Source organism: Prorops nasuta, unplaced genomic scaffold, assembly GCF_024137725.1.
Source record: "Prorops nasuta isolate Cenicafe-Biocafe unplaced genomic scaffold, Cenicafe_Pnas_1.2 PNAS00009, whole genome shotgun sequence".
Lineage (NCBI taxonomy): Eukaryota > Metazoa > Arthropoda > Insecta > Hymenoptera > Bethylidae > Prorops > Prorops nasuta.
In genome coordinates this window covers 4,842,804-4,865,541 of record NW_027116806.1, presented here as the reverse complement: position 1 = coordinate 4,865,541, position 22,738 = coordinate 4,842,804, and the positions used below count along the sequence as shown (strand labels likewise).

The 22,738-nt window shown below is 44.4% G+C and overlaps 1 protein-coding gene across 6 annotated transcripts in view; it reads left to right on the top strand.

Moving 5' to 3' along the window:
* The first annotated feature begins 740 nt into the window (after positions 1-740).
* Positions 741-22,738, top strand: part of LOC136776325 (transcription factor Sox-2-like) — a 71,722-nt gene continuing 49,724 nt past the window's right edge. For 4 of the 6 annotated variants that reach the window (XR_010823055.1, XR_010823056.1, XM_066731760.1 and 1 more), the window contains exon 1: positions 741-3,279. Coding sequence is in view for 4 of the 6 variants with exons in the window: in XM_066731760.1 (XP_066587857.1) it covers positions 1,916-3,279 (1,364 nt within the window). In the remaining 2 variants the exon portion in view is untranslated. Of the gene's footprint in view, positions 3,280-4,123; positions 5,230-6,113; positions 6,292-22,738 lie in introns of those variants that run through there. The other 2 variants (XM_066731762.1, XM_066731764.1) reach the window with 2 other exon arrangements.

Here is a 22,738-nt window from a genome sequence, read left to right as displayed (position 1 = left end):
GTCGAGCTACTGTGACAAAAATGCTACAAGTGGTATGGAATTCGCTCAACCGAAAACGCATAGTCGAAATGACGACGCAAAACACGAAGCTGAACGAAAAACTCGGTTAAAATTCCTTTGAGCATCTGGCGGGGGGATCTGAATGCATGAATCGCACTCGAAATGAAAGGCCGAGATTTATCGGAGCTAATGAGACGCGATCGTGAAAGAGAGGGAGCCACAGGAATCAAAGAAAATATATCTTCGAGCCGTTTCACGCACGAGCGTGTAGTTGGGAAACTTTTGTCAGGCTTTGGTCTGGGCTAAAGTACGTCGAACCGTTCCAATTCACTTGGGATATTTGCGCGAAAATTCAGCAGCCATTGCGGCATGTGCGAGCGCGGAAAGCATCGCATACCGAGGCAAAGAACGAGAGCAGCGCTCGGCAGAACGCTCGAAAGTCCAGTCGAGATCCGTCGGATAGGCGATTTCGCGCTACGAGGCCGAAAAACAGAGAGTTAGAAGCCAGCAGCAGTAGCAGTAGCAGTGCAGTAACAAACCGGCGAGAGGGGGAGAGAGAGAGAGAGCAACGACAGAGCTGAGAATCGAAGGGAGCGAGAGGGAGAGGACGAAAAAGCGGCCGTAAACGGCAGAGCAGATAGCGAGAGAAAGAAGGAAGAAAAAAAAGCGGGCTGGTGAGCATTGGAAAGAGAGGTACGGAGGGGGAAAGCTTGCAGTGCGAGAGGGATAACTGTGAAGCAGGCAACGCTGCCGCTAGAGGCGCTCGGGCTCGTGACGTCACAGGAGGAAAGAACCTCCTATAGAGGAGTAGGAGGCAGCCGATTGGTCGGAGAGAATGATGGCAGGCGTGCGCTGCCAATCGATTGCCGGTGCGGAGCTCGGCAATGCTCGGCTACCCTCGGTTTTCCCGAATCCCCACTCTGTCGACAGGGGGAGGGTCGAGCGAGGTAGCAGAAGTGGTGGTGGAACTTCGCTCAGTACCAAACGGCTCCCCAGAGGACCCTCAGGCGGAATCCACAACGATCAGATTATAGCGTACGCCCGACGAGAGCAGAGCTGCCACTTCGCTCCTCGTCGTTGTTACGTTTTTACGTTTTCTTTTGCCTACGAGGTTAACGCGGTCCAAAGCCACGTTTCACCCTCTCTCCAATCACCGCTCATGGACAGAGCGCGATAATATCAACGATCACCAGTGAATCCCAGTTATCAGTGCTCACACGATATTGTTGAAAACCTTGGCGTTTTCGGCAATTTTGCATCCCGCGACAAAATCGATCGATCGATAACGCCGGAGGAAGTGACAGTGCGATAGTTGACACGATCCAGACTCGATTGACCCGGATCTTAACCCAGTGTTGACGGGGGTTCGCGTTACGATAGAGCAAACAGCCGATTGACAGTTGTGCCATCACGTGTACCCGTGCCTCGAGAATCTATCAGTGATCATTCGTGACTGTCAATGAGAATTCAACGCTTGCCGGTCGAGATAATCCGCGAATTGACTACTATATTGTGTATCGAGTGACGGACGGAACCGATTTAACGAGATTCGTCGACGATATAGCGTCGAGTTAAAAAGGAAACCGATGGTCGAGGATCCAGCGAGGAATCGTCGTAAAGTGACTAGCGTAAGGATTGAGTAAGGAGTGATATATACGATCGGGGACAAAGTAATAAGCGCACGGATCATTCGGAAATCGAGATATTTTCATGAGCAGCGAGCGGAGAGCGTCGGTCGCGTGGTGACCGTTCTCCAGAGCCTAGAGTGGTTTCCGGTGCACGGAAGGAGCACGCGCGCGCGCGCGCGTACCAGACAGAGAAAGAGAGTGAAGGGTCGGCGCGACTCGTCGAGATTTTCCTCACGTCGATAGACTGAGAAACGGGCGGCAAGCTGTACGGGCACAGGGAGGAAGACATGCTAACGATGGAGTCGGACCTAAAAGGCGGCAGCCTGCACGGTCAGATGCCTCCGCATCCGCACCAGGGTGTCTCGCCGATGGGCCATCACACCGGAGTTTCTCCCTACGGCTCCCTGGGCTCCATCGTGCACAGTCCTGCTCTCTCAGGAGGTAGCCCCCCGAGCAGTGGAGGCCTTGGCCTTGGTCTCCAGCATCATCACCAGGCCCAACAGCATCACTACGCCTCCATGCAGGCTCAGCAACAGCAGCAGCAGCAACAACAACAAACCATGCATTCCCTCGCGCAGCAAAACGCTCAGCAGCAACAGCAACACCATCCTCACCAGCAGCAGCAACAACAGCAACAGAGCGCTCCTCAGCATCATCAACCGCCCAACAATAACAACAATACCAGCAAAAACAACAACATAGACCGCGTGAAGAGGCCGATGAACGCGTTCATGGTGTGGTCGCGGGGCCAGAGACGCAAAATGGCGCAGGAGAACCCGAAGATGCACAATTCCGAGATCTCGAAGAGGCTGGGAGCCGAGTGGAAGCTGCTGAGCGAGTCGGAGAAGCGTCCGTTCATCGACGAGGCCAAGAGGCTGAGAGCGGTTCACATGAAGGAGCATCCCGATTACAAGTACCGGCCACGCCGTAAGACCAAGACTCTGCTGAAGAAGGACAAGTTCCCTTTGGGCGGAGGTGTGGCCGGCGTCGGAGGGATGCTGGGGGTGGACCAGCGACAAATCGGAGCCACCGGTGGTCCGCAGCAGGCACAATTGTCGCGGGACGTTTATCAGATGCCCAATGGGTACATGCCGAATGGATACATGATGCCCGATCCGACGGCTTATCAGCAACACGTAGCTTACGGGGGTCATATGGGGGCTGCCGCCGCAGCCGCAGCTTCCGCCGCAGGTTATCCCAGGTACGACATGGGTCACCATATGAGCGGGGGCAGCCCGAGTCCCATAAACAGCTATATGAACGGCTACGGAGGTTACACCACGGTTCCCGGTGGCTCCCCGTCCCCCTATCACCAAGCCCAGCCAGGCTCGCAGCTCTCGTCTCACAGTCCAAGTGGTAGTAGCATTAAATCCGAGCCGACGAGCCCGGCTAGCGCAGGGATCCACACGCCGACGCCGACGGGCACGACATCCACCGGGGTCGCCGCCTCCCAAGTCAAAAGGGAATACATGGGACAGCCCCAGACTCAACAGTCCCAGGGAGATCTTATACAGATGATCAATATGTACCTACCCCAAGGAGCTGCTGAACAATCCGTCGTTCAACACGGTGCTGGCCTTGTCTACTCTCCAGGACCATCGCCCGATCCTCTCGGCCAACACCACTCCGCGATTCCGCCAGCCTCTCATATGTAAGCATCCTCTTCTTCCGTTTACTTTTATTTCTCTCTTCATTCACGCTTTTTTTCGCCAAATCCTCCAAATAACCAGGACCAACTTCCCTCGATTCTTCGTTACGAGTATATTCTTTCTAGAGACTTGTCCACGCATACACGGGTTTTTGTACTAAGGCAACGCGCGTTGCTCCTGGTTATTTTTCTGGTGGAAAAAGTACGGTTCTGATTCGAGCACAACATATACAGTACTTGTATGGTAGCTCGGTCACGCAACCGCGTTAGTTCTTTCATCTCTGGACCTATTAACATCCTAGTCGAAGTGTCCCGATCCCGCTTCTTCTTGCTATATACTTCAATGTACTCCTTGTGGCGTAATAGTAATTTGGCGGAGTAACCAATTTTTGTTCCTAGCGTCGACTCGAGCTCTTGTACAATTGTTCGTTGCATTCATTAATGTTAAATTTGCTCCGTTCTCGTTGAACCGCTCGATCGAGACAGATATATATATATATATATATATATCGGTTGATACTGAACCATTCTTGCTTACGTCCAGACGTGAAAGATTACGCTAGTATGCTTGATATGATTTTTGAAAAACAAGTGAATATCAAGTTTTGGCAAATGGATTGAGTTAAAACCAAGTAAAACGATCGTTCGTGTATAGAGTGGACTTTTAATAAAAGAATGAAATAAAAGTCGATTAAAGTTGCACTCGCCAATGAGTGGCACGATTAAAGCTTATTTTGTTTTGGCTCAATCGACAAGTTTCATGTAGACACGGGATTGTGAAAGTCACATTCCGCTGAACAAGAAAAACACTTCATTCACACCTAACGCAAAAACAATAACCTCGTAGGATAGCTTAGAAGAGCATGGATGGAAGCCTGTACGAATGGACGCCCTAGAAAATGAAGCAGAAAACGTTCTCGTACGGAAAACGGTCGAAAGAGGCGGGAAAACGAGAGAAAGAGAGAGAGAGAGAGAGAGAGAGAGAGAGAGAGAGAGAAATAGCACACGTGGGGGCAGTAAGGAAGGGAAAAATGTTTCCTCGCAACTTCGGAGACAGTTTTTGCACGGGCTACGAAGGAAAGCCGGGGGTGTAAAGGGGAGCTAGCAGATTGGAAAATCCCGGCAGAATTCGACCAGGAGAACCGAGAAGCAGTACATGTTATACTTGCGGACAAATTTTACTTGTGTAAATTGCGTCGATCAATGGACTTTGTTATTACAGCTGTATAAACAATTGATATTTTTTTAGTTTTCTCTTAATTCATAGTTTTAATAAAACTAGCGTTTGCAATCAGCAAAACTCATCCGAATTCTCGATTGTATCCGAAATTGCGACGAGACCAGGTGCTTACCACCCCCACGTATCTCTCCGCTCCGTAGCAGAAATTTATTAGTAGCCGAGAATCGTTGATAACGAACGTGCGGATAAAGAAAATGGAGAGTTTGAAGATGGGCAAGTTTTGATGCTACCGAAATCAATATCGGAGAGCCTGGCAGTCCTACATTATACTTTTCTTTATCTGCTGATTCGTTGGAAGACTCCAGCAGGCGACAATCCATTATTTATATTTAAAGTCTAAAAAGCGTACGTGTAGAATATATTTAAATGATAATGATAATGAAAAATTGCGCGCGATATCGCTTAGTAGGTAGGCATTTGTAAAGATGAATTTTTAACGGGAAGAAACGAAAGACCCTCTGTGATAAAATGGCGTCGCGACCACCGAGAAAATCCAGAGTATCGATATAATAAGTAACGTATCGGAAACGGGCAATTAAATCAAGGAGAATGGGTAATTTTAAGATGAATAATAATAATCGTTGCTTTTAAGGTTTAAAGTGCTAGGCTCACGCGAATGTAAATAACTATACATATTTATACATATTATAAATAAATAAATATATATATATATATTTATATTTATATATATATATATATATATATATATATTATACAGATATTAAAAAACGGAAGAAAAACATATGTATAAAGAGATTTATATTAAATATTTCTAGTTATTATATATATTATATTATATAGTACACACACAGCTAAATAGAAGACACGCGTGTATCATATTCCTCGTTAAATGTGCTCTTCTACGACGAATTGAAATAAGCGCGAATTAATTACGCGCATCCGTGACTTCAACGCCGAAACAGGAACGTCATACCAGATGGATATAGTAAAAATCACGTAATTTAAATAGAAAATAATTCAGCTCGTATTCGTGTAACCGGTAAAATACCGATAACAGTATTTATCACTTATTTCTTTCGGAGAGAAATAGAATATCTAAGCGTGAAACAAACTAGCCAAGAGTCGTTTCAGTGCTGTCAAATTCTTGATTTTTCACGTTGCGTAGCTGTATTGCTATCAGAGAGATTTTCAAGACTCTTATAACCTACCATTGTACAGAGACGCACGTATTTACGAATAAATGCACCGATGAGAATTGTACGACAGAGTCCGAGGATAAAAGGACGAGCGTTACTTCTCAACGGTTGATGCAGTATATATAACATTGGTACTTCCTATTTTACCCGCTATTTTTACTATTATTATTATTAATATTATTATTATTATTATTATTAACATTATTATTACCGCCACTGGTGTGCTGTCCTTATAATTATTACGATTAATATTAATTTTCTCCATTATTTTTAACATACTATTTATCATCTGTACGACCCATTCCTCTGTACCTCTGTAGTCCGTTTTCCTTGCTCCCAGTTTCCTCGTAGTGACTATTATTTTCTTTTAAACGTAATCGAAGCATAATCTAACTGTATGATATATATAACTCGGTGACATAAATAATATAATCCCATAGGGCATATCGGACTGCGTTCTCTTCGTATTTTTGTGACCGGTCCTCAATGGCAGAACGAATGAACGGTGGACGACATCCTCTTGAAATCTAAATACGAGAAAAAAAATAAAGAGAGAGAGAAAGATAGAGATAGTGTATGTGCGTGTGTGGGTGAAAGAGAGAGAGAGAGAGAGAGAGAGAGAGAGAACAAAAATAGAGACGCCATCAAGAAAATTTACCTGTATACGAAAGGATTATCGCACGCACTCACACGTACACACTCACACTACACACACGATGCTGCTTGCTGTAATTGCGATTTAATCTGTGATAAGGGACGAAATTGTGCAGCTTTTTAAAGGTTTGTATGACGAGACAGAAGGCAAAAGTTTTCAAACCATTTCAATATTTTCGATAATTCTTTTATTGCTTTGTGGACACGAAGGATGAGAACCGAACAAAAAAGTTATTCCATTTGCTTCGCAAAGTTCCGAGCAAAAGTTGGCCTTATTTATAAATAGAGTTTTACCGTTAATTAGTGGAAAATTTCATGTTACAAAGGACAGAAATTTGTCAGACCAGTTTTATTTTTAATCATTCATATTTCAATGTTTTACATGTGTATTTTTTTATTGTTGATGCTGCTGCTTTCGTACATTTTTTGTTTTGTTTTTGACGATAACTGAGAGCAATCTTGAGTACACTCTGAAAGAAATCATTTATAGATTAATCATATTTAGGAATCTCCGCAAACTGTCGCGTTACAGCAAGCAACAAGTTGTACATATACATAAAAATGAGCGAGATCAATAATTTGTCTTTTTTTTTTATATTTTATCTTAATGATTTAAACGACGGAAAAAATCGTTGGTCGTTGACACTTTACGTTTTGTAATCAACGTTTAGATTTATTTTCAAGCTTCTCTCGTGTACCTTCGACACGTAAAAGTTGGAACAACAGTGCTTGTACAAATTAACTATTAATCATTATTGCACGGAATTTTTTAAGCGAGAATTCTGTAATGTATATATTTTTTTGGCCATTACCGCTGTGGCATTTTCCAATATATATAAATATATATATATACATATATAAATACACACTTATAAATATGTATATTGTCGAGAAGCAGCTTTCTTATGTTTTCAATTCCGTCATCTTATATACACTTTTAAAAAATTACCCCGTTACGCTTTCTTCTTTTTTCTTTTTTTTAACAATGTATACCTCCTTTTCCTTCGATACCAAATATCTTATGAGTTTTGTTATCAAGTTATGATATTGTTGTAAAGTGTATATTGGAAATATGAAAATAACTGCAATCATCAAGTTAGACTAATAAAAAGAGAAAATATATATTACTTTTAATAAGAGTTGATTTTTCTTTCTTTTCAACATTATCACAAATTTAGGGTTAAGCAATTAATCGTAGTGAATGGTATAATTTTAATTTTCCGCACGAGAAGGAATTAATTGCGGTGCCCACCGATTTCAAGGTAATTATATAAAAAAGTTTTAAACCAAAATTTCGTATGACTGATTACTGCATGCCTTTGGTGGTATTGGTTTGACTAGGTGATCGTTCGGTAGTAGTTTTGGAAATGGTTCGTAATCCCCACAACTCGAATGGAACAGAGAGAGAGAGAGAGAGAGAGAGAGAGAGAGAGAGAGAGAGGATCGAAACAACAAATTGACTGCGTGCTATTAAAACGAAGAACCACAGAAGGCTTGCTAAACGAGGGGGTTCATTGGAATTTAGTTGCTTGTGGATTTTTCTCGTGGGAGGTCGTTTGTACGAAATATTCCAATAAATAAAACGCTCGGCATGGATGAGTGGAGACATTAATTCGTGCCAATAAATATTCCCATCGTTCCGGCACATAAACCTGGCGTTTGTCATACACACGCAGTCATTTCGGTTAAAAGGCATTCCCTCTGCCACTGAATGCAAATGCGAGTGCTCGTTGTGTGCGCCGGTAGGGTCTCTAAAGTGCTTTCAATTACGTGTTCCACCTAACGTCCTGGCCTCGAGGGCCGTTTTCCTATGTTTTACATAACCGGGATTTTCAAGTGTTTCACGCCCCACGAGGATACCTTCGGCAAAATTCATCAGCAGCCCAACAACTCGCCTCCGCTACTTCTCGCTCACCTCTCGTCGTCGTCGACGTCGACGTCGTCATCGTCGCGCAAGATTTATATTATCACCAGTCTCTCTCCTCGCTCCCTGTCCTTGCCTTATTTCTCTCGAGTTTCCTTAACGATTTTTCTTTCCAACCACTATTGGCTCTCTCGATGGATAGAACTTGGCCCGCGGGGATCCACTAGCCACGGTGAAAGCGACCAGTTTAATGCGTATCGCTCTCCTCCACCGTTAGAAAGGGACAATTTTCAAAAAATCATTCCCCGGAGAGAGAGAGAGAGAGAGAGAGAGAGAGAGAGGAGGGAATCTTGCTGAGGCCGTGGCAAAAATAAACAACGCATAGCCAAGTGCTACACTAGGACGCCAAGGTAAACACTGTTTGAACTTGGGCGAGCCAAAGGTCGAAAAACTTTAGTGGGACTTGGCTGGCAATACGCGAAGCGTGCCAACGGATATCTTTTATTTCTTGGAAAACTTTCTGCTGTCGAAGCAACACAATGCCCGCGCATACGCGCTCGTGTTTTTCTTTTTGTTTACATTCAACTAGCTCGAAAGCTCGCTTATACGAGGAACCCTTCAACCGTATTGTTTTCAGATTCATGGAATTTTAGGTCTCTATAACGCTACACTGAACTTGCATTGTAATTTCATAAATGTTTACTATTTTTTACCCAAGCAAAGCTTTATAATTCGAGCGCTTTTATTCTTTAATCGACATTTTTCTTCGAGACGAACGCAAGAGACCACTGACAAGAATATTCAACGGACAATCGCGTTGTTTTTCGTTACCAGCATTTATCAACCGCGATCATTATATTTCTGTACCCTCGCGCTTACGTTGGCATAAAAAGCGTTTTTCTCTCAAGAGTTGACAGTCGCTGATTACCTGGCAGTGCGTTACCAACTTAACAAGCCTCTAACGCGTTCCTTAAATCCTCTTCATTATCCTCGTAAAAATCATTCTAAACTGCACTACCTGAAAAGAGCCTCGTTTGGCAATTGAGCGATTCAGGGAACTTTGCGTTTGACCTAATTTTACGGTTATCGCTTATTTGCTTATTTCTGCGTCAATTTCACTCCCCCCCCCCCTCCCTTTCTCTATACACATATTCTTCTCTCACACTCTTACTACAAATGTATCCCTATATATGCAAAATTGTTGCTGATCCAGAACTTTTCAACGATTCAAACCTTTGCGACTCATTCAACAATAACAACGGCGTTCTCAAAATAAAACAATGCGTTAATTGGACGAAATAATTAACTAGAAAATTTTCCATTTATTCCCACCTGCCGAAGGTACATGTACGGATCAATCGACCGGTAAAGCTTACTTGAACGTTAATAACAAGGTCGTTTCACACCGGATACTCGATTGCTCAGTGGCAAACTGCCAATAATCCCACCACGCCTGCCGTTAGCTTCGGCTTCGCGCAGTAAGGAGTGCGTTTTAGGTAAATTAGTCGTGAAAATAATCTTCCTCGGGCTGTGTGCGTGTGGGTGCAATCTCGGAGAGGGGGAAAACGGAAAGAATCTCGCGATGACCAATCCCAAGTTGAACTTGCTTTCCAATTAACGCTGGCTTCGCACGCCAATACTCCTGCCTCTCGTTGCTTTTCGTAGTTTAGATTTCGAGACGGGTTTAGCGAGGAATTCGAGGAGCTACCGAGCTGTTTGCCGATGCAAACGCGTGTGCAGAATTTGCGGTTTAGCGGTGTCAGTGTAAATCACTCGCGAGGCAAAGGACAGGTGCCACGGCTCGGGCTCTCGCAATATTTATGAAAATAATCTTCGTGGAAAATTATATCCCGGCGCGCCGCGAAAGCGAATTAATCCAGAAGAAAATATAGCAACGGTAAGGAGATCGTTGAATATTGAAAAATGGAGAATCTAGCGAAGAGGGGAGCGATCGATGTGGAGGAAAAAATGGAAACGTTCGGTCCGCAGCTTCTGCATCGGAGTAAAATTTCCAACGTCTCGGCTCGAACCGAGGCATTCCTCCAGTGAATTTTCTTGCCGTTCCTTTTCTGTTCTCCGAGCCCCTCCTCACGTTCCCCGGGGTTTATGGCACGGGTGCGACAGTTATTGCAAGCAACGGCCGTCATCGGCTATACCGGTGGACCTTCCAATTTGTTAATTGGCACAATAACGTATGCACACTCGTATTTTGCTTCGTCCCCCCCCCCCCCCTCTGAAAACAGTATTATTTACGAGCAAATATAATAATTACCGAACTCGAAACGTAATAATAATTGATTCGTAAATCGTGCGTTTCGTCTATTGTACACCGAGCAGGTTAATTATTGATCAACGCGACGAGGGGGGGGGGGGGGGGGGAGGTGATCGGCCGCAGGAGGGCACCGGGTTAATAAAGCACCGGACTATTATTTTACGGCCGGTGATTTTTCAAGAGCGCGACATTGGCGGAGTTGATAATCGTGTGAGTAATCGCGTCTGGCGACGCTTACGAAAACAAGGGAGCACTGGGGGAATCGGTGGGGGTCCTAATGCCCGATTCGCATGTGCGCCGAGGGGCTAATTCAACGCGATGGCAATCGGCCATATTTGTCTTAATTTCGGAAGGAGACACCTCGGGGGCCTTATCGGAATTCGCGTCAAGTCTATCGCCTTGGGAGATCCGACGGATTAGAATTCGGCTCGTGTCTCTTTAATTTCTAGCCGGACACGCGTCTCAATTATACCCCCCCCCCCCACCCCCCACCCCTCGGTCCCTTTCACCTCGAGCAACGCCACGAAAACCTTTCTAAAACAGGACGGGAAATAAGCGGGAATCCGTCTTCTCTCCCAACAGTATTCGCGTATGCTCGTCCCTAACAAACAGTTTCCTTTTATTCTCCGTGTGCTCGGGGCTTCTCTCTCTCTCTCTCTCAGTCAGAAAAAATCTTTTTATCACCACTCCGCGACGATTCCTCTGCAGCGCACGAGGAGTTTGATCGCCTGATTTTTCTACAATATTATTGTTTCTTGCTTCGGCGAGGCTGCTGTGTCGACGACGTTAACGTTACACGGGACAAACTACAAGGCACTATATCACTCAACGCGCGCGGGAATAATAAACAATAAATTCCGGTGAAATATCGCAGCGAACAAACCTAACCTATATGTTCAGGATAAACTGGCCGCGCGACCGATCACTGCGCATGCGTGGACGCGTCCTCGCTCACCGCGGACCCAACATAACCTCTCTCCTCCTCTTTTCTTTTTCTTCTTCCCTCTTCTTTGTCCGTGGGCTTTCGTACTTTTGCTTCTTCGGCTTTATCCATGATTTTCTTAATGCTTTTTGCGTTCATCGATCTCGCTCGTCGATAAGAATCGGCTGAATTTGTCGCATTAGGAACGCATTAGCGCGCGATAAGGGCTACAGAAGCGTGGCGTGACACGAGTGCCCTTGTAGGCTCAACAATCATCGAGGCTAACAGCTAAACGAAATATTGCAGTAATTGTCAACATTTTTTTCGCTTCTTTCTTATTGCAAGTCAATTACAAATGTATATATATATAGATTACTCGCGTAGTTGTATTCGTATGAAATTTAATACATTTCTCCTTTTTCAACGAACAATTCCCAGATTTTTTCAATCGACTCTTATCAGTTTTGCGATTCCCGCTGTAGTGTGAAATTTGAAGAAAAATAAAGTGTTCGCATGCGGACAGACGTAAACAGAAGGATTGATTTACCGTTGAGGAATTTGGCTGGAAACGAACACAATAACGGCGTGAGAAATCATCCCCACAGGTCCTTGAAGCTAATTGTCGCGTTAACATTAATTACATCGTGGTAGAAAATGGTCGTCTAGCCGATTTTACTGCACATCCACGCACACCGGCGAGAGAATTTCGTTGGTCCCGCGCAAATTAGTAATCGTCACGGCGATTAGAGATTTTCAACTTTAACTTTCCGCTCGCGTTGTACGTGCTCGGTTTACCCCGTTAATTTCTCACTCGTCTCTTAGCGATTTGTCACTTGGTGCGAGCTTAGTCGAGTTTCGTTAATCTCTCTTAGCCCCCCCCCCCCCCCCTTCTCCTCAAGTTCAACGCTCTCGCTTCACCCGAACACACTTTAATCCAGCCAAAAATTCAATTTCGAATTTACTTGAAGAACAAAAATGTAGCTCTAGCGATGAGCTAAATTAAATAAAATGTGCGAAAATGTCGAGACTTTGAATTCCTCTCTTTCTCTTTGGGGCAATTTTTCAATCGAATTAGCAGGAAGCGACGTGGCAGCGCAAAGGGGCGACAAAATAGCGGCTTATTGCGCGGCGGCACGTCCTCCGAGATGGAGACGACGCGACGAGGCAAGCGAAGACGCGTCACGAAGGCGACGCGATGACAAGTGAACGCCCAACGACGAAGAACGGAGGAATTGCATAAGAGAGATGACGCGAGATAAGCGTGCACACGTCCAAGTGCGTTTACACGTGCATTATCATTAATGTGCCAAGCCTGCAGTCCTCGTCTTGCGCGCCCACCAAGGGCATCCGTGCACCGCATGCACCGTTACGCACGAATGACTTCTCCATTTAACTTCGTCACGAGCCACGCACGATCCATTTTCCGTCCAGCTTTTCTCGTGTCTTTTCACGAATTTTCGCCGTGACGCGACCGCGACCGAGCGTCGCGTGGCGTGGGTCGTAGAAAGGAACCAAAATGGCGGCTCTGGTCCCCTCTTGCGCAGCCACCTCGTCCGATCTCGAGGGGACTCGGCCCAGGAAGCTTTAGGCCGAGTGTCATTCTATTTAATTAAAATGTCACGGACGGTGATAAATGTCGACCGCGTGAAAGAAGTTGTCGCCTAGAAGAGAGAAGATAATAAATGAAATTCGCTATCGTCTTGACGGCCGAGGCTCGCGCGAGCTGCGGCAGAAAGAAAGCTCTTCTCGCTCGGAATAAAGCAAAGCACAAAAGAGTCGCAGCGACCATATACGAAACATTCGCCTCTCACCTCTCCTATTTTCCTACGATCGCGCGTCTTTTCGACTAATTGCGCGAGTTCCTCGATTCAATTCCCTCTCCATACACCACTCTCTGTAATCCTTCCTCGCGAGTCGGCGAAAAAATTCGTTCTGCTTGAAAGAGAGAATAACCAGATGTAATTAATCGAAACTGGTAATTAACGAGAACTATTACGAGCTTTGGATGAAAGTTTACAAAAAGCTGTGATTATGTAATAATCAATTCTCTGGACGAACGTTGATTGGAATATCAAAATTTAAAGTTTTGTACACGCTGTGTCTTTGGGGGGGGGGGGGGGGGGGGTCGATAGTCGGTAGCGAGGAGTTCGTTTAGCGATTGAATTGAATTTCGTGGACAATATGCGAAGCCTTCTCCGTTTGATTTTTTCGGTGAGTTTGGTTTCGTGGTGGAACTATTAACAAACGATGGCCGCGAGGAAGGGGGGAGGGGGGAAGAGAGACAGGCACGGTGGATGCCGAGCGAAGGTGAGTCATCCGAAGGGTCATCGAAGAAATAAATTTTCTTCCACGCATACCGTAGCGAACAGCCGAAGAAAGACGATGTCAAGGTGAGAGCGAAGCATAACGTCGGCTTACAGTTTAATTCGACTTTACTCTGCTCTCCTTTTCTCGCCATTCCCCCTCCTCGCACTCTCTCTCTCTCTCTCTCTCTCTCTCTCTCTCTCTCTCTCTCTCTCTCTCGCAAGATGTTTAAACCGATCCGATTTATAGGTCACTTTTCTCAAATATATATATATATATATACATATTACACAACGTACATTACGCGAAACAACTCTGAAAACGTTCCTCTTATCCCTGCTATCAATCTATGTACTACACGTTCATCATCCAAATTTTCAATTTCACGTAAAAGATTCTAACGGGAAATCGTATTTTAATCTTACGATTGGAACAGCGTCAAACTTTGATATACCGTACTACTATTTCATTCGTCCATTTCATTTTCTTCATCGAATTCCAGCACCGAATTCTAGCCTTTCGCTATTTCTCTGAAATATCCAGCGCTCTGGGCATGGCTGGTGGAGGAGGGAGTGAGACGGATGGAGGGGGGGGGGGGGGAATGATGGTGAAGGTGCAGGAAGGCAATGCGATTCCACTCTGGAATCCAATGATTCTGCGGAATGTACACGACGAGATATACACTAACACGTATTCCCTCGCGTCCGTGTGTATTTCTTCCACCAAAACACACACACACACACCTACGCAACGCGCGCTCGCGAACGCTTATTCATCGCTAGACATCTATCTCCAGATGTATTGGTTTCTCGATATTTCCGTGTATTTGTTCTCCCGCTGCACACTTATTACGAGAAACACGCACGCAGGTATTTTGTACGAGTGTTGTATTCTTCTCCACATACACAGATAGGCGCGCGTCGTCGAGTTCTCTCCCATACATTCGTGTCTTTTGAAAAATTCGTTCGAATCTCCGGAGAATGATTTTGCAATTAAATTCCCATCACCGAGTGGACCACCACTCGTTAATCAAATGCTCGCTCGGTGCAAGCGTCGCTCTTCGGTGGCGACTCTTTACCTTTGGTCCTGCCACGTTCTCGGAAGGTACTACGAACGTATCTGATCGTATATCTAACCGTGAACTATATATATATGCGCGCGAGAAGGAAAACAATTTCATTTCCTCGTCGTCATCCTCGTAGCTCGTCGAGACAGGATTAAGGAGTCGGGCAGATTTTCCGAGAAGTATTTTCATTTCTCGCTGAAGAAACGAGGAGGCGCGTGTGTTGGTGAAAGAGGAAGAAATTGAAGAATTAATTAGAGAGAGAGAGAGAGAGAGAGAGGAAGAGACGTCTGCGCTGGTGACAAAACACGACGAATTATGTATGTGTGGTGTGTGTAAGAGAGATTCGTTGCGAGAGCAAAAGTGTTTGGTGGATGAGAACTGGAGGAGGGGGGGAGGAGGGGAGGTGTGAAACACGCTCCCGTGACTCTTTTCTTTTCTTGGCACGAGGGTGCACTTAATTGCGAGTTTAAGTAATTAGTAGCACGCCAAGCGTCACCCTTTTGACGTTTTTCCTCTTTTTCCCCCACCATTTTCCTTCTCCTCCCTCTCTCCCACACCTTCTTCAACTTCTTCTTCATCTCCTGCAGCTTCTCTTCTCTCGATGCTCCCTCAGCTCCTTGCGCGCTCCGGAACACGATACTCCCGTGCAGCTTTTTCTCCAAATATAATTGCGAGAACCGTCGGTTTTTGGCCATCCTCGCTCGGATTCAATGCCGTACAATAAAAAAGACTCCCACCACGAGACACTGTAATTAAAATTCATTCAATGGATTAATACAAATTGCAGCAATTATAAAAGCATGCTGGTCTTTTATTGTAAAAAATGCTCAGTTTCTTCCTCCAATTTATTCTTACTGCTTCGATAAATTTTATTAATTATAAATATTTGCACTTTGTATAGATGTATTGTTGTGTGTGTGTGTGTGTGTGTGTATTTCTAGCATAATATCTTATTCGAGTTCCTTCGCGAGTGCCAGTCAACGCTGCAGGCTGGTAATTGCTCAGCCTTATTAACATAAAACAATCGTGGGTGAAAAAAGTACTCTTGGTACATTAATAGGAATGGGAAAACTGGGCACTCGTAGCGTTCATTATATCGGTGAGTATATTTCCCATTGAAAGAATTTACGTTGCAACTGGAATGATCAAAATGCGAGTGCACTCGACGGCAGGGGGAGTGCTAATGAGTAATTAGCACTGATACTTGAGTGGTAAACAATGCATTTTGTTCTTTTTCACACTCTGGCCTAAAAGACACATGGTATATGGTAGTACTTGTAACGACCGACCGGAATACATAATGTTTCAAGTGGGATATTTGTTTTAATACGATAACCCCTTATCTCGCAATTTCCAATACTCCAACGCCTGATGAATTAATAAAATTACTCAAGCTCGCATTATCCAATTCTATAATGTATATAACGTTCAACGGAGAACGTTGCGAAAGAATTGTCCAATGACTCGAAATACAATTTCAGTTTCTCACTGATAATTGATGCAGTTCAATATTCACTTTAATTAAATACTAATTATTTATGTAATGACGCTTGTTATTGGAGAATATTAAATTGAACAATTGTGCTTTGTTTATTTATATTGTATCGCAAGTTTTATAGATAATTTCGGAGAAAGTTGGTGGCTAAATGGTGGAGAAATGATTTTCTCGTAGCTTTTGCGAGAAATGACGAGATTTTCCTCGATGAGGGAAAATTCGTTTGAAATTTCATATTGAACAGTGATTGGCAGCTTGACGCGGCTCCAAATATCGCGTTATCTCTCGTCCAGTGATAACATTAGCACGCGATAACGCATCGTTGGCACAAGTGGCGCAGCTGTGTGCTACCAGTTTCTTGTTTAAAATGAAGACATCAGACGACCATCCACGTATTTGCTGTTGGCGCGACTCTGGGACACTTTTTCTCTCTTCCTGAAGCAAATTCCTTATCGACGAACACCGTCGTTCTCCGCTATGCTAATTTTCCTTGTATATTTGGTAACAGTGCCATTGCTTCCTCGCCAAATTTCTCTCAAAACCCTCGCGATAATTCTGCCTAGTTTGCCAAAACGATCGAACTCGACAATTTTCTGAACAATCTTCATTAAAAATCTACAATCCAATGGCTTTTTACTCGAGATGAAAAAAAATATTGAAAATTTCCTATATCAAAGTGTATGGACGTTGAGAATGTAATTTTCATCGCAAAGGTTGAATTTATTTATAGGAATGGCTTGGCTGGAGGAGAAGCGAGAATTTTTGGTCAGTCGTTGCAGAATTGGATGTGCGAGAGCCATTTTTCCACCATTTCTCAGCCTCATCCGCGAAGGATTCCGGTTGGATTGGACGAAGAGGGGCGCATGCGTTGCTGGGAAAACGCATTTCTGCCAGAATGCCACGCTATGGCTATACGCCTTACACTGGATGCGCCTGCGCTCGCCCCGAAACCGACAGTCGACACGTCGAGTTTGCGAATAGCGATAGACCAGACTCCGATATTTTCTCATCTGGAATTATCCGGCTAGATTTTCTTTTGTCCAAATGCTGAATTATCTTAATTTTGGATTAGTACGAGACTTGTGAAATATAGGAGTTTGGCGTTTGTTGTAAATGAAATTTATTTAATTTTGAAGAGATATACAATATTGCAACTATACATAATATTTTCATTCCAACGAATATCTTCATGTATATACGGACGAGCGTTGAAATGATCTTAGTAGCAGGTTTACCTCAATTAGTTAGTCTGATGTCTATTGAAGCGTTCAATTTAGGCTTTGGATATTAGCGTGCACGGAGATCATTAGTTTATATATTATATAGAAAAGAGGAGATGGTTTGATTCGATAAAATTGATTATTTTAATAATTATGAAAGAGATAGAAGGGATAAAGATGATCAAATTAACGAAAGGTGCAAGTCATACCTATACATTGGAGTCTGGTAGCTTATAGAAGGTATGTACGATGTTGGATGATAAAAATAGAAATGATGAAAGAATAATTTCTTCAAAACAGCGAATAATTTGAATGGCGAGTTAACGCGGACCAAGGGAATAATATAAAAGCTATGGAAAAAGAGTGGAGTCGATCGAAATGACACTGATGTTGCTAATGGATTTGCAAGAGGTAGTAGGGATAGGTGGCTATATAGGCTAGGACGAAATTAGGGAAGAGTGGAAATCGTGGAGGTGGGAGGTGGCACGGGGAAGAAGGTAAACGATGAATCGGCCAGAACCACGAAGGACATATCATCGAGAGAGCAAATCTTTAATGGCCATTCACATTTTTCAACTTGCCGGGTTTCACGGGCCCAGTTAGGTGCCGGGCTAAGCCGCGGCCTCGTAAATTACATTTTTTTCGCCGATGATTTGTGAGCGTGGCGGGGACCTAGACGAAAAATTCACGCCGTCATATCTGGGTGACTGGGACTCTCCTTCGGCTTACCTAACCCCTCTCTTCGATAATTAATTATTCCACTCGACGCCTCGCCAGTTACCACTCTATAGTCCAGGACGTAAGCTTACACTGCTCTACACAGTGACAAGTACCCCCTATGTATATGTACTTAAACGTATAATGGTACGAAACGTAGTTCAGTGCAGAAGCCTCGACTCTGTAAAATATAAATTGCTGTGCATGGTACGTGGAAAGCTATGAAAAATTGCATGGAAAATGTTGACTTCAAGTATACAAAATTCTGTCTGGTTCGAGAGAACGGGGCACCGTTCTTCCGCATGGTTTTTGCTCGGGATGATAAAAATTCTGTTGCTGTCTCGATATGCGTGAATGAGTTGACGCGGCATAACGAAACGTTTCTCGCGATGGGAGAGTCTATCGGGCCACGTCCTTATCTCGATCGGTCATCGCGATAAGTGAACGGATCCTTCGTGGTACCGATCCGAATCGCTGATGAATTATCCAAGCGAGAAATTCTAGTTGTCCTATATGTTAAGATGAATATACATGTATGTATATATATATATATATATAGGATGACAAAATTCGAGGCAGAATGATTTGGGAGTTGGGAAAAAATGAGTCGCGAAAGGATGGTGCGGCGGAGCTGCAGCGGGAACCGGACGCTCCGGAGGACACCAGGTAGAAATACAATAAAACTTTTGGTCCCGACGGGAGACTGCTGGTCACGCCTGGACGTGTCATATTAGGATAACCAGGATTCCATCCCCCCGAGCCTACTTTAAAAAAACATTAATTACTCGCCGGTGATAAAATCTCCCGCTAATACCTTAACCCACCGTTTTATCTCCTTCATTTTTCATAATTACCAAACTATTTTGACCGTTAAATTTTCATGCTTCGGTCACGATATTCTTATGGGAATATCTTGACGTTCGTTTGTTCCATTTTTAGTTATATATGTATATATCTATATATTGTTGCTAGAGCATCGCATTCGTGTGGTTTTCTTTGAGGGGGTGTGTGAAGGTGGCATGGCATATCTTGGAGAGTTTTAGATTTTCCTGTCTTTTTTCAAGGTCTGTCTCGAGGCGTGAAAAAGTCGAGCGATTTGCCACGCTCGATATCCTTTTGCTCGCGCACGTTTGGCCATAAATTAGAAATTATAAAGAGCCGAGGTCCTCTCCTAGTCCTTCGGATTCCAACGTTTCTCCGTCCGATGCTAATTCCCCGAACGACTCTTCCGCTCTCTCGCCACGAGCCTGTGACAAACTCTCGCTTCTTTTTCTCGTTTTTTTTTTACTTACAAAAATAAAGCGAGAGAAGAGATAAAGTTTTATTGTCGCACTGGGGTATGAAATGTTACGATAATTGCGCAGGATCCCGGTTGGGATACAGTAGTAAACAGGTTAGTAGTGTCCCGTGCAATATTTACAATGCGTGCGATCCTTCCAGGTATATAAAATATTACAGCATCCCTTACATTCTGGTATCTCAGTACCTATAGCTAATCATACTAAAATAGCACGCTAAACACCAGAAATCGTATCTGCAATTTTTCATTCTCCCACTTCTTGACAACTGTACACCACACTCTTGAAATTCCAAAGTCGAATCTGCTCTTTTTCACTATTTAATACGACCTTGAAGATTTTTTAATCATTCAAAAACTTGCATTTTAATTTGCAAATGTCGAATTATTTCAAAATATCACAAGTGTTGGCTATTAAATTTAACGAGCACAGGATACTGATACCAATATAGATAGAGAGAGAGAGAGAGAGAGAGAGAGAGAGAGAGAGAGAGAGAGACGCAGATACGGAAACGTTGATGAAGAGCAGGATAAAGTAGAGTATATAAGGTATAGAGGATAGATAGAAGTGGTTGCAGAGGCAGATATAGTATTGTGCTATATAGGTAGGGGTAAAAAACGTTAACTGGTAGGATTAATTGCCGAGGAGGCAGGATGTTCTTCTTCCTGGCGACTAGCGCGGTGGCCGCGCGCGTTATTTTTGAGAATCCAGCGCGAACGGCATTCCAGGGTGGGGCAGTCCCGGCATTAAATCATTTCGCTCACCGCGACTGCAGTGGCTTGGCTGCCGAGGATTCAGGACTCTCTCGCTCGCAAACATATATATATATATATATATATATATAGAGAGAGAGAGAGAGAGAGACGTGCACAGGCTCGACACTCTCGCTTTATTGCGAATTTACTCCCCGTCGACGATAAATTTCCTTCTGCTACCAACCAGCTTTGACAACCACCACTCGCGACTCGATCCTCCTTATACTACCTATATTACACAAATTTACTCCCCTGCCTACATTAATTAATGCAAATTTCTCCTTTAAAACCTTCGAAACCAAACAACTCCGTTTCTTCCACCCCCATCCCTCCCCTTTATCGTCAAATTATTATCATTATTCTTCTCTTCAAGGACGTTCCTATACAAATAGCCGCGCAAGACAAACTCCCTCCCACTCTTTTACCCATTTCTTCATTTCGAATCACTTATCATCACCGCTGGTTCATCGATCCCAACGACTATATTCTCCCGTTTGCAGCTTCCAGCCGCTAATTGCACCTGCGAATCTCCGTATTTTTATTTTCACGCTCCAATTAGTGTAATTGGTGCTATTAGCTGACGCTCCTTTTTTCTCACGCGATTCTACTATATATATATATATGTATGTATAAATGGATCGTAATTGCGCAGCATCGATGAACCTTCGCACACACCGAGTCCTACCCTTCGGTGACGTAGGAAAATGGCACAGTGACGTCATCCAGGAATCGTCCTGCGAGATCGACTTGCGTTCTTCGATAGATCGAGATGCCCGTGTTGAGTCTCTCGAAACCATAAGATAGAGACTCGCAAAGATTCGCGTTAAACCGCGCGGATTGGTCGAACGACCCGCAACGCTGGAGAACCGCGCGAAACAGATTACGCGATTTTAGCAGCCGCCATTTTGTACCGGAATATTTTCATCCGACACTCGCAAAAATCTGGATAACCACGCCCGACGCATTACCAAGGTAAAACGTATATATATATATATATATACTTGCTGGCAAAGAAGGAAAATCACGCGAAACAGCGCAAAGAAAATCGAGATTCGTCCAACGCTTAATGGACCTTCCATTATCCCGAGAGGCTGGATCGAGTTTCAAGGACGTCCCGGGAATATCCGTCGCACACTCGTGCGGACGTTCCTCCAACGACGCAATTATCGAAATCATCGACCCTCGATTTTCGCCATTTTTTCCACCACCCCCCCCCCCCCCCCCCGATCTCGCCAATGGACAGAAAAATATGTGTTTCATCGAACAATATCGACGGGGATAAAAAATTATCAGCGTTTCGTGCCGAATATGCGGAAGAGATATGGAGGTAACGGATGATGATCGATGTTCGTTGGATGCGGGCAGGCTGCGTTCGTAAAGGTATACATGTGTGTGCGTGTGCGAGTCTGTATACGTACATATGTAGAGAGATTGGGGGAGCCGTGAGTACACTTGAAACGCCCAAGCTTAATTAGGTCCGTGGCAACAACTGACCAGCCACGTGCGTCACCAATCCTACCTACCGGGGAGAATCGTAAACTCCCCCCCCCCCCCCTCCCAACAATAATACGTACACAAACCAACGTAGCACGTCACACAGCTCATGCCATCGCATTGCTTATGCGAAGCATCATTTGCACCTGAATCGCACGCGTTCAGTTTTCCCCCCAAAAGAGCAATTATACACAGAGACGAAACAAAAGTATGGCGAATATTACAATAACAATGGAATTCCATTGGAAAGTCGACCTGCCACGAGTCGAGGGCAATTTTCTTCTTTTATCTCCTGAAAATAGGCGTGAAAGTTTTCGAGGGATCGCGGTCGATGTTATCGCTCGGCTGCTGGTTTTTCCACCCCCTCAACCGAGTCACCGTTTTTCCCCGGTAAACATCTGCGATCCGTCCCTGACACTCGTTTGTACCAGCGGTAATCGGTACCCGCTTAATGATCCTATTAACACAACTGGGACTCCCTGTAAATTAGTCATTCCGGAAAACTCGAACCGCGTCTCGGAAAACCCATGAAAACTGATCGCAATGATTTTCCGCCGTTCCAGTCCAAACAGAGACGCGTTAAGAAAACACCGAGCGAAACGCTATTAAAATTCAGGAGGAGCGGGCTGTGCCTGTGCTCTCGAGAGGGCAAAGGGCAAAAAAAAGGGCGAAGGCATTTAAGCGGGTTTCTCCAGGTTGGAATTTGTCCGACTTGGGCGAACGGGTTATAATGGAGAGGTAGTGCGATTGGTGGGCGAGATAAATTCGCAAAGATACCGGGAAAGCCGGAGGAAATGACGTTAGTTTCCATTAAAAAGTTCAATGGCGGATATTGACGTTGTTGGAAGCCTCGGGTATCCGCGTCCTTCCACCTAGAACAAAGCCAAAGTTTGTTCATCCTGCTCGCACGGGGTACATACTATATATATACATTATAGCATAATATACAGGTCATTCTCCATGAATAGAAAATCCACTCACTAACCGTTGTCAGGCTCGCTATT